This window comes from Balaenoptera acutorostrata, chromosome 1 (assembly GCF_949987535.1).
Source record: "Balaenoptera acutorostrata chromosome 1, mBalAcu1.1, whole genome shotgun sequence".
NCBI lineage: Eukaryota > Metazoa > Chordata > Mammalia > Artiodactyla > Balaenopteridae > Balaenoptera > Balaenoptera acutorostrata.
In genome coordinates, this window is record NC_080064.1 from 2,571,169 (window position 1) to 2,583,091 (window position 11,923).

General features: G+C 55.8%; 1 protein-coding gene across 2 annotated transcripts; it reads right to left on the minus strand.

The window, feature by feature from the left end:
- Positions 1-2,034: 2,034 nt before the first annotated feature.
- C1H1orf174 (chromosome 1 C1orf174 homolog) lies at positions 2,035-10,481 on the minus strand. 2 transcript variants are annotated; one of them, XM_007166212.2, is made up of 4 exons: positions 10,334-10,481; positions 4,341-4,451; positions 3,093-3,581; positions 2,035-2,642 (listed from the first exon to the last, which is right to left on the minus strand). In XM_007166212.2, the coding sequence occupies exons 1-4, from the start codon at positions 10,346-10,348 to the stop codon at positions 2,529-2,531; spliced, it is 729 nt and encodes a 242-aa protein (XP_007166274.1). In that variant the 5' UTR covers positions 10,349-10,481; the 3' UTR covers positions 2,035-2,528. The 2 variants fall into 2 exon arrangements, with proteins under 2 accessions (XP_007166274.1, XP_057410647.1); XM_057554664.1 differs by lacking the exon at positions 4,341-4,451 and having other exon boundaries at positions 10,334-10,460.
- Between the last annotated feature and the right edge of the window lie 1,442 nt (positions 10,482-11,923).

Consider the following 11,923-nt stretch of genomic DNA (forward strand, 5'->3'; position numbering starts at 1 on the left):
TGTGCCGGTCTCTCCTGGACTTGGCCCCGTGCACCTTTTCCCTCTGCTAATTTTAATCGGGGTGACCAAGAGTGCAAGAGCTTTCCCGAGTCCTGTGAGCTCTGAGAACTGTCGTGCCTGAGGCCGGTCCTAGGTCCCAGGCACAGACGTGCGCAAGGAAGCGGGATGAGCGGTCGATGGCAGTCGACAGAGTCGCAGGAATGCTCGCAGGACGCACCCCACACCCCTACTGCTCTGGCACCGGTAGGTCATTTTGTGAAGATTCACGTAGAAAGTGTTTCTAAAAATCTGCATGTGTCACACGGCCTGGCCTGCAGGTCGGGTGTTCATTTCAAATGCTGGCAGAACACATCCTCGGGGTACTCCCAATTAGAGCAATTTTAACACGCGTTTTAATACGCTTTTTGAAACTTTATTTCGTCCCCAGGGCCTGATCTGCATTCCATCTGTCTTGCTCATGTCACCCTGGGCTGGCCTCACAAAGTGTTTTCTTTGCGCTGTCCTTGCACGTGTGAGCACAGAACAGGTTCCCCAGATGCGCCGCCACGGTCCCAGCCGCCTCTTTACGGGGACACCTGGTGTTTTCTTTTGGTAATGTCTCACTCTCGGGAGTGACCATCAGGGACATGGACTTGCCCACCCTGGCCACCTTCAACACCCAGCAGGTTCCACCGGGCGTTCCCCGCGCTCAACGTGAGCCTCCAGTTGCCACTGGAAACCAGAGCTGCAACTTGGTGGAGCCAGCTGTTGCCGGGGAGGCGGGTGGGCGGGACGATGGCCCACCACACTGTCCGTCATCAGTTAGAAAAAGGCCTGGAACACGTGGGGAGCTTCCTGCGGTTTAGCTCAGCAACCTGGGTGGCTGGGGAGGAACCTCTCCGGGTTCCATGCGGACCGCAAGCCAGCGGGGCTCAGGCATCCAGGAGTGAGGTTTACATTTCGCATTCTGGTGGGAACATGCCGACGCATCTGTCCTGCAAGTGGGCTGTGATTCAGGTTGATGCTTCTCCCGGGAGCCAGTGAAGGGGAAAGACAAAATCCCCTGAAATCTGAGGCAGCTCGACCCCACTAATCCGAGTGCCGTGATGAACAGTCATTCCTGCAGAACCTCAGGTTGTAAATTACTCTCCCTGGACGCTGCCCAAAGGCCTCAGAAGCAACATCATCACGTTACTAAAGTAGTTTGTTGAGCAATAAATCACAGAATGATTCAGAGCAGGGGAAGGTCACAGCTGCTGATGGGACAATGACCACACTGAAGCAGAGAGTGACTGTGGGGACAGGTGCCTCCAGGCGGCACTTTGGGTCCATCAGGGACAGTGGGAAACCTTACAGGGCACTTCAACTATATTTTGCCCCCAAATGATGTTATGTAAGAAACTTCCGTGGTTCACAGGACATTTTAGGGGGAGGGAAGTCTAACGGCTGTTGTAACTAAACCAGAAGTGTTTGCTAGCTCAGCAACAGTAGGACCGCTGCTCACTCGTGAAAATCCAGCACGGCCCTCCGGAACTGCAGGCAGCTCTCCTCCTGTGCCTGTCACCCGGGGACCAGGCTCCCTCTTGGACGCTCTCCTAGTCCCCGGCCTTGGTGTCCTCTGCCAGCAGCGGGTGACAGGAAGGGGCAGCGGACAAGCAGGCCCACATTCCTATCCGGAGCCCACTGGCAAGAATGTGTCACCAGGCGCTCCTTGAGACAGGGGGAGTGGCAGTGTAGCTCCGGCAGGGCAGCTGCACTGGGTAACACTGCACCATGGAGGAGAGCGCGGCGTCACTGGATGGTTGGTCCCCACACCACACAGGGCGAGGAATGTGCCGAACACCTACCGTCTCAGAAATTCCACAACCTCACAAGCGGAGGGGCCGTGTCCCTTCCAGCTCACAGCCCTGCGCTCTCAGCTCTTGACGCTGGTTAATGGGTGCAAAGCTGAGCCAGCCTTGCACGTGTTAAGACAAGACAGGATCTGTTTACTCCACTCGGCTGTCCAGCATTTTAGAAAGGAATATAGCTCTAGGGACATAAGCCTTCTTTAAATACATTTTCAAAATATATTTTATTTCTTTTCCATATGGATTTTGCTGAATGTCCAAGGTAAACATGAGCTTCATATACAGAAATAAAGGAGAGTTCTTTAAGAACTGGGATTGAATCAGTCACAAGAATGATCAAATTCTGATTATGGAAAATAAACTTGCACGTTATCACAGCTAAGCTTAAGAGTTTCCTTTATAGAGATATCTCTCGTTTACGAGGGAAGTTAGCTGGAACCACCACCACGTGGGTACAGATGGGAGAAAATGCATCACCGCGGAAACAGTAGCTTTGCACGCAAAGGTCTTTTGGTTCACGTGTGCCAGTCTCCCCGCGGTACGTGGCGTTGTGTGCTGCTGACCTTTGTGGGTCAGTCCTGAATTCTGATTAGAAGCGTGGACTCTTGGAGATCGGTTTGGTATGAACGTCTAGCGTGCTGAACTGGGAAGCGGTCAACGGTACCGACGTGCCGAGGATCAGCGTGTGCGTCTCACCCTCTATGTGTCTGCGCCGTCGGCATCATCGTCGTCGTCGTCTTTGGCTCTGAAGTGCATTTTCCTGAATTCGCGTCTGCTCATCGAAGGGCAGGATGACGATGCGGGCGGGAGGTCCTTGGAGGGAAGAGAACACCTGCTTCAGGCACGGGTTGCCCAGCACGAGCACCCGTCTCCGGGCTCTGGTCCCCCCCATCATGGGAGCGTGCTCCCCACCGGCGTGATGGAGGGAGAGAGGAAAGACTCTGGGTTCAAAGCAAAAGCAAGCCCGGCAAATGCGGGGGAACCGCCCAGGGAGCCACAAACCACGGCCACGACTTCACACCCCGCAGCAGGGTCCAGACTCAGTCGGCCAGCCCGCCCACACCCGCGCTCGCTATGGCAACGGTTCTCAGCTCCGTGCGGGGGATGCCGCACATCAGCAACCGTTTTGTTCTCTCCTCCCGGGTTAGAGCTCTTACTGCGTTTGATCTGCACCGGCGGCACTCACACGTGTGAACTGGGGCCGTGAGCAGGCGTGCGGTCTGCTGGGGGCTGCCTGCCCAGGGGAGAGGCCGCGGGCCTTACCTGCATGAGCTCGACGTTTCCGAAGAAGCGGCTCACTGGCATCGGCTGGTTGCTGTCGTCGTCGAGAAGGATGCTGTTGTCCATCTGCAGCGGAGGCGAGTGGCTCTGCTCCGGGTCCGCCGCCGCCCCGTCCCTCTCGGGGCAGCCACTGTCGGACTCTCCTCCTGCGGGGGCCCCGCATCTCGGCGGGGGCGGCCTGTCCTCAGTCTCCGCCGGGCAGGCGTCACTCATGGCCCCACAGTGCCCCCGGGGGAGTCCTGCAGTCCCCTGAGGAGCGGAGCCGCTGGCTTCCTTTCCCGGAAGCCTGGCCCTGTCCTCGGCCGATGCCAGAGGCTCGCGTTGACCCGGGGTCTCGGGGGGCGCTGTGGGCGCAGCGGTGCTGTCACTCTGGGGGGTGGCTTTCTGGAATTCTGACTTCACAGGATGACCTTTGTCGTACTTGAACTTCTTGGACGTTCGCCTGTCGGTGGCTTTGTGTGATGAGGAAGGCTGTCAGGAGAGAAAACGCAAGGGAAGACCAGACACGCTGAAGGTCACGAAGCAGATGGCAAATAATTAACAAGCCTCAACCCCCGAGGCTGGCGATCCTGCTCACAGCAAACGACGTCACTGCTGGAGCCATGACTTATAGGACAGGGTCCTTCCACTGTCTGCCGCCAAAGGGGCGGAGTGCAGACTGACGCTGTCCCCCGAGGGGTGCCCTGACGTGTAAAATGATGACCCCAGACCCAGCTTCCATTCGTTTCTGCTGGGCTGTGAGCTCTGAGGAGGCAGGACTCTGTTCCATGGCAGGAGCGGGCGCTCAACAGGGCCGTGAACTTGACTCGGCGCAGCTCTAACAAGCGGCGCCCCAGGAGGGAAACCAGGCCAGTTGCTGCTGCGAAACCAAGTCCAGCCAGACCGCCGGGCTGCGGCTCAAGGGAGCAGCTCCGGAAGCCGGGACCACCGGGCCACCATGGCTGCGTGCCCCTGGCTGCAGACACGGGGTCCCCTGCCTCCCCACCTGCCCTTCGGGGTGAGCAGCATGGCCTGTGCCAGCGTCGCTCAGGCTGCCCAGCAGAGGCCGCTGAGCCCACAGCTCTCGGTGGGTGGGGCGCACGTGCACCGAGGGCGGGTCCTCCTCTGATGGTGACAGCGCAGTGACCTCGCCTCTGGGCTGTTCGCCACACTCAAGGCTTTCTAACGTGACACGTTTCGTGGAAAGGTGGACACTCAGTCCAGTCCTGTCTCCGAGGGGCTGAGGCTCACCTGACATGCCGTCCGGGCAGACGTGGCGACGCGGGCTTCCTGGGCCGAGGCCGATGTGGCCAAGCAGCTCCGGGCTCGGAGGCGCGCCGACGACCGCACTCCACCTGCCAGCTGGGCCAGACCAGAGGCTGGTCAGAGACCCCGAAGATGGCCCCTCCCACCCCCATGTTTTTATCGACCATGGAAAGACAGACACCGTGGCCTTTTTTTGTTTTTTTTTGGCTGTGCTGTGTGGCTTGTGGGATCTTAGTTCCCCGACCAGGGGTTGAACCCGGGCCCTCACAGTGACAGCGCCGAGTCCTAACCACTGGACCGCCAGGGAACTCCCGACACCGTGGCCCGAATGTGCGCATCTGCACAAAGCTGGGTGGAAGGTGCTGATCCCCCATTTCCATGATCCGGGAAGCTTGCATACTCTGTCCCTACCTCCCATGTTTTTAGAACCTCCATTTGTAAGTAAATAGATGTTCAGTTAACTGCAGGTGTTTAGAATAAGCAGCCTGTATCCTTGCTCAGAAGGTTCTTGATAAAAGGTGAAAAAGCAAAAGCTCCCCCACCCCAAACCCTCTCTTTGAAATCACAGGGGAGCCTAATCCCCTCAGCTTAAAGGAGCTCCAGCTGCTGTCGGACAGGCCTCGCTCAGCACTAACAAACCAGCCCACCGCCATCTCACGTGGCATGCAAAGGAAAAGTCTTCCAGTAACAAGAAAGGCATTAATTAAAACAATGAAACTTACAATCATTTTATTTAGGAATAATTTCAGGTTTTCGGAAAAGCAGCAGAGGTGGGAAGGGAGTTCCTGCCCGTGCCTCCCTCAGCTTGCCCGCAGCCAACAACCTGGTGCGTCTGTCAAAACTAAGCTCAGCGTCGACGCCAGAATTCACCAATTCACGACCCTGGGGCTTCGTTTGCATTTCACCTGCCTCTCCACTGACTGCTCTCTCTGTTCCAGAATGGGGACCACAGACACTTAGAAAATAATACATTAAAGCGCAAGTGAGAACTTGAAAGTGAGAGAGGTGGGTGATAGGGAGGAGGGCGTAGCGGAGGGCAAGCCTGACAGCCGTTGTCACAGTGGCCGAGACCTGGGGGATGAGGACGGGGCCGGATGGGGGGGCAACATGCCCAAAAGTGGAGAAAAGAGATCCACAGCGAGAACAAGGCACTCCAAGCCAGGCAGGACCCGCTGATGTGGATGCCCCAGGGCTGGGCTTTGCTCAAAGAGCCCAGGCAGCAGTGTGGCCGGTCATACCCAAGGAACTAATTACTAAGAGGTTACAGAGTATCTCGTGTGGGGACGGCACCGCACCACCCAGTCTCCCTGGAGCTCTACTGCTGCCATGGTCGGGAACAGACATTCTTCGCCCCGGAAAGCCACAGACTATCCTCTCCTTCCCGTTACAGTCCGACTCCAGACGTTTCGATGCCGGGTCGTGCCAGGCTCCCTCGTGACAGCGGCCACCATCCCTTAGTGTCAACACACAGGCGCTGTGCTCGTGCCGAGCGGCTTTAAAAGGAGCAGCACCCCACTGCAGATGGGGACGACTCGGGAGAGGACCCTGCCGAGGTCACACGAAGTGATGATGTCTGGCTTCAGAGCCCCTCCCCCTGCTCGGTCACCAGAGCCACCCGCATGGAAGCCTCGGCTGCTCGCAGAGGGACTGAGCAGAGAGCCTGCCGTCCGGCTCTGGGCTGTGTGCCGTGCAGGCCCTCTGCCGGCAGCAGGGCGCTGCTAGATGCTTTGTACTGTAGCCCTTACAATCTCGGGGTGCCACAGCTCCATGGGTGGGCTTGTCACCCCTCAGCTTTCTGGGCCCCTCTGCAGAGGTAAAGTTGGTGAGGGTCCGGCTGATGCCCAGAAGCTATGGTTACAGGCACCTGAGCAGGCCACCTGCCATCCTCACTAGATTTGCGAGAGTCAACTCCAGTGGCATTTGGCTTTAGTTTACTCGTGGGTAAAACTACCTCTAAGGCCCTTGCTCCAACATGTCAAGAATCAATTACATTTTTTTCTAACTTGGAGAACCGTTGCTCTTCAGTTAGGCAAACTGGTTGCTTCCACGTAAACAATCCCTAAATGAAAAAGTCCCCATCATTGAGGACTTCCTCCTTCCAAGCAGACTAGTTAAAGACTAAAAGGGCTGGAAGAGATCAACAAAACAGCAAGAGGTGCTCCACTAACCCTCCCCCAGTGAAACTGGTGAAGAGTATTAAAAACGACCATTTAAAACCTTTGCAAATGGTCCTATAAGCAAAGAGCAAAATGAAGAAACAGGTATTCTGGTGTCCCAACTCCAAGCGGCCAAGGTCAGCACACAGGACACCCTCTCCCCGCTCCCAGGCAGAGGGCTTTCTTCCCAGGGGAGCAGGACGGCAGCATTTCTCATTCTGCCCTCACCCCCCCTGTTGTGAGGCTAAGTCTCCAGCAAGCACGGTTGAGAGGAGGGGCTCCCTTCTGCCGAGGCCCCACTCGTGGAACAGAGGTTCCTGCCTGGGCAGGGCACTAAGGAGACTGGGGCGCCGTCACCCCCGCCCCTCCTAGTGACGCAGTGGTTCCAAGGCCAGGAGAGGCAAGTCCAGGGGACCTCAGGCTGCTGCCCCCCTTCCCTCCCCTGAGCACTCAGCTCTGAGAGCAGGGGTGTCACAGAGAGAAGCCTGTCACCGTCCCTAGCTGGGGAGCCCTGGCTCAGATTCTGCCTGGAGAAGAGGCAGGCATCAAAACAAAGGGCTCTTAATCTCTTCCGACTTCATTTACGACAGAGTGTGGAGAAGTTCATGCCTAAGGGGTCCTCAAGAACAGTGGAAGCTGTGATGAAAGGCAGATGGGAGAAAAATCAAGATAAAGTGTAGGCATATAGTCTTCAGGAGAGAGCCAGGGAAAAACACAGCAGGAGGAGCCCTCCTGGGGTCAGAACAAACATCAAACACTGATCTTAGAAACTATTCCTTCAAAGAAGCCAGAATGCGATTGGATTCCTTTGTAGAAAATTTATGCTCCAGGTCATCGCTGGAAACGACTGAGCAATCAGCTGGCAACTAGCGGAGTTTAAGAGCTGGGTGTGGGGACTTCCCTGGTGGCGCAGTGGTTAAGAATCCACCTGCCAATGCAGGGGACACAGGTTCGAGTCCGGGAATATCCCACGTGCCGCGGAGCAACTAAGCCCGTGTGCCACAGGTACTGAGCCTGTGCTCTAGAGCCCGCGAGCCACAACTACTGAGCCCGCGAGCCACAACTACCAAAGCCCACGTACCTAGAGCCTGTGCTCCGCAACAAGAGAAGCTACTGCAATGAGAAGCCCGCACACCGCAAAGAAGAGTAGGCCCTGCTCGCCGCAACTAGAGAAAGCCCGCACACAGCAACGAAGACCCGACGCAGCCAAAAAAAAAAAAGAGCTGGTGTGGTCAGAGAAAGAGGAAGAGAGCCCCCCTGAAACCAGGGAGACCCAGGTGACTGTGGGCACACCCAGCACTGCCCCTGAGGAGCTTCATCACAGCTTCAGCTGGGGGAAGGGAAACAGACTCCACTAGAATCCACCCCATCACTAAACAAATAAAAAGAACATTAACAGTAAAAAGCCTCAGGGTGGGGGTGGGAGACCAGTACACAGAGCTGCTACAATATATTATCTAACATGTCCGGTTTTCAACAAAAAATTATGAAACATGCAAAGAAACAGGAAAGCAGACCCATACACTAGAATAAAAGCAGGCAAGAGAAACTGCCTGTGAGAGTGATCAGATGTTGGATTTATCAGAAAAGGACTTCAAAATAGCCATTATAAACGTGTTCAAGAACTAAGAGAGATCATGATCAAAGAAAGATTTGATGACATCACATCAAATAGAGATTATCAATAAAAAGATAGAAATTATAAAAAAGAACCAAATGGGAATTCAGGAGTTGAAAATTACAATAGTTGAAGTAAAAAATTCACTGGCAGGGGTGGGGGTGTGCTCAAGAGTAGATATGAACTGGCAGAAGAAAGAATAAGTGAACTTGAAGATAGATTGCTAGATTACACAAGCTGAAGAACAGAGAGAAATAAGAACGGAGAAGAATGAAGAGCGCCCCAGAGACATGGTGGAGACTATTAAGTGCAGCAACATACGTGTAATGGGAGTACCAGCAAGAAAGGAGAGAGAGAGGGGCAGAAAAAATATTTGAAGAAATAATGGCTGAAAACTTCCCAGATTTATTGAAAAACAACAATGCACAAACCAGCAATCTCTGTTTCTCTTTCTTTTTTTTCTTTTTGGCTGCGCCATGCGGCATGTGGGATCAGTTCCCCAACCAGGGATTGAACCCATGCCCCCTATAGTGGAAGCACGGAACCCTAACCACTGGACCGCCAGGGAATTCCCCAAACCCAGCAATCTCAAAGAACTGAACTTCAAGTAGGGTAACTGCAAAGGGATCTATAAGCAGATGCAACACTGTTTAAGTGCTGAAAGTCAAAGACAAGGGGAAAGTCTTGGAAGCAGCAAGAGGAAAATGACTCCTTAGGACAAGGGAGCCCAACAAATAAACTGCTGATTTAGCAGAAACAATGGACGCCAGACCACAGTGGGTATATTCAAACAGATTCAAAGTTCTCAAACAAAAAAACTGTCAACTAGGAATACTATATCCAGCAAAACTATCCTTCAAAAGTGAAGGCAAAATAGACACTTCCAGATAAACAAAAACTGAGAGCACTTGTTCCTGCAGACTCCTCTTACAAGAAATACTAGAGGAAGTTCTTTGGGTTGGAAGCAGGTGACCCCAGACGATAATTCAAATCCACAGAAAAAAGGGCACCAGTAAAGGTAATTACGTCCTCACGAAGACAGTTTACGTGCATATTATTTCCTTCCCTTAGGTGATTTAAAAGACAGTCGCGTACACATATGCGGTATAGGCAGCAATGCTCGTTAACAGCACAAAGGAGGTGCGTGGCAGCAAGACTGTACTGGGCTAAGGAAATGACCACGGCTGGTAAAGTAATCATGACAGTGTACTATCGGGTTTGTAACATTAAATATTTACCACCACCAGAAAAGTGCGTTAAGGGAACAGAGTGCGTTAAGGGAACAGAGCTACGTAGGGGTAACATTTGTGTATCTCTCTGGAACTAAGCTAGTTCAATCTGAAACGGATTCTGCTAAGTTACAATGTACACGGTAAGACCTAGAGCAACTCCTGGGGGAAAAAAATAAAGGGTGAAAAAAAATCAGTAAATTAAAACCCTACATTAGAACCAAACATAAGTGTGAGCAAAGCCAAAAGTAAAATAACACGTGAACCCAACTACATCAGTGACGCGCTAAACAATCCCTCAAAAGGCAGAGACGTCAGACTGGGAAAGCGCAACCACGTGGGTCTTCAGGAGACGCACTTTCGGGTCAAAGGTACCCCAGGTGCGGCTCCCAAACCCCGGAGGGCCCCCCCCCCCAGGCAGGGGCGCATCCTGTCCCGGGCCCTCGCCCTGGTTCACACCGCCCGCCGGCTACCAGTGTCAGGAACTGGCGCCCCTCCATCCTCTCCACCCTCCGGGGTGGACCCCTCGTCATGTTCCCGCACTTGGGCTGGCTGACCCCGAGCTCGGTTACCGGCAGCAGAGGCACGCGAACCCCGGACTGGGCAGCGTCAGAGCACCAGGGGTCCAGACCAGCTCCGGAGAGGGAGCCCCCCCATCCCAGGACCTGGTCTGGGAGCCCCCTTCCCAGGGGCGTGGCCTCGGAGCTCCCCTAGCCCGGGGGCGTGGTATGGGGGGGGGGTGTCCTTCCAAGGGCGTGGCCTGGGAGACCCCCCTTCCCGCAGACGTGGTCGGGAAGGGGGACGTCCGCTTCCAAGGGCGTGACCTGGGAGCTTCCTTCCGGGTGTCGAGAGCCAGGCAGAGGTCCCCCACCTCCGCCCGAGGCGTCCCGTGGCTCCCCCTCAGCTCCCAGAAAATTGGCGGCAGGAGCCCCCACCGCGCCCGGCGCAGCACCCGCCCAGCCTCCGCCCCCTCACCTTCCGGCTCCTCATGAGTGTGAGCGGCGCGTTGCCGCCCCCAGCCCCGTCGCCAAGCCCCAACGCCCGGCCTAACGCTTTGCAGCAGAGCAGCGACCCGGCCGCCCTCGGCTCGCGTCGCGGCGTCTGACGTCACCAGAATGCTGGCCAATCACAGCCTGGCGTCTCTAGGCATGTGACCCAACAGAGTCGCCGTTTTACGTAGCTGGCGGGTCGGACGGCAGTGTTGCGAGGAAAATCTCCATTGGTGTTTCTGCGGCCGCCATGTTTAAGCGGGTCGGTGGCCATGTTTAAGAGGGGCTCCTCCCTTGATGGCTGTGCGGCCGCCATGTTTAAGCGGGGCGGCGCCCATGTTTATGAGGGGCTCCTCCCTTGACGGCTCTGCGGCCGCCACGTTTAAGCGGGGCGGCGGCCATGTTCGTGAGGGGTGTCCGTTGCAGTCCCCGGCCACGCGTGTGGAGGCGGGCTGGGAGGGCCTGCGTGGCGGTCTCTTCCGACCCGGTCCGGCAGGCGATTTTCCCGGGCACCGGCCTTGGCTTCTGGGCCCCGGGAGCGGTGCTGGAGTCCCTGGAGGTGGGTGCGCGAGGCCGTTCCCCGCCCTGGCCGCACTGCCCACCGATGCAGTGCTGGGTGGGCCGGGCCCGGGGCTGCACGGCGAACCCGGCCCGCGGGGGAACGGACGGGGCGTCTCCCGCCGCGAGCTCCGGGGGCGGCCGCCCTCGGGTGGATCCCCCGCGCTGGCCCGCACCTCGTCTCAGGCACGTGCGTCGGCGCCACAGGACCGAGGTCCACGGACGAGGCTGAAGCCCTCCCGGTGCTCGGGGCTCCGGGGCCGGGGCCGCAGGACCCTTTCGGGCCGGGGGGACACCAGCCTCCGTTCCCGCGGTGGCCCCCCTCCCGGAACCACCCTCTTTCTCATCAGGGACGCAGGGACCACGCGCTCTTCACAAATAAACGACAGTGCTGTTTCCTTTTGTTATTACTTTTTTTTTTTTTTTTAACAGATGAGAACATTTAAATCAGGCAGTTTTGTCAATTACGTTTTAAAATTAGAGTGTAAAGGTTGAAATGTGTATCGCTTGAGGGTCCCCCCGCGCGTTCCCTGGCAGAGGCGTGATTCACCATCTCTTCCAAAGGCTTCATGGTCTCTGCTCTGACGGAATGACTCCCTCGAAGCCTGGAAATACAGTCGATGCCTCTTTTCAGTGCATTAAAAATGTGGGTCCTTCAGGATCCCGCCAGAGCGCTATGCAGACTCTCCTCTCTAGACATGCGTCCGTAGGTAATTAGGGCTGCACGTTGGGTTTTGCTTTTGGCAGTGCGTGAAGACACGTGCAGTCCTAGGGTACACACGCATACACGGGCACGTGCACACACACGCACTGCACGTGCACGTGCATACATGTGCATGCACAGGCAAACACCAGCACAAGCTCACCTACCTGGCTATCCTATCCATCTTCCTTCCCAGTCCCATGCTTTTCACCACGTTGTTCCCCATGGTACACACCTAAGGGAAAAGACAAATGTGGACTGGCAGGAAATCCTTTTGAAGGGGAAACTAACGTAATCACTGTCAGCTGTTAAGAA

Excerpts from the sequence above, each read along its gene's own strand:
- C1H1orf174 (XM_007166212.2), bottom strand. Across the intron at positions 3,582-4,340 it reads CTGCCCGGACGGCATGTCAG|CCTTCCTCATCACACAAAGC; the intron begins GTGAGCCTCAGC and ends CTCTCCTGACAG. Across the intron at positions 2,643-3,092 it reads GAAACGTCGAGCTCATGCAG|GACCTCCCGCCCGCATCGTC; the intron begins GTAAGGCCCGCG and ends CTTCCCTCCAAG.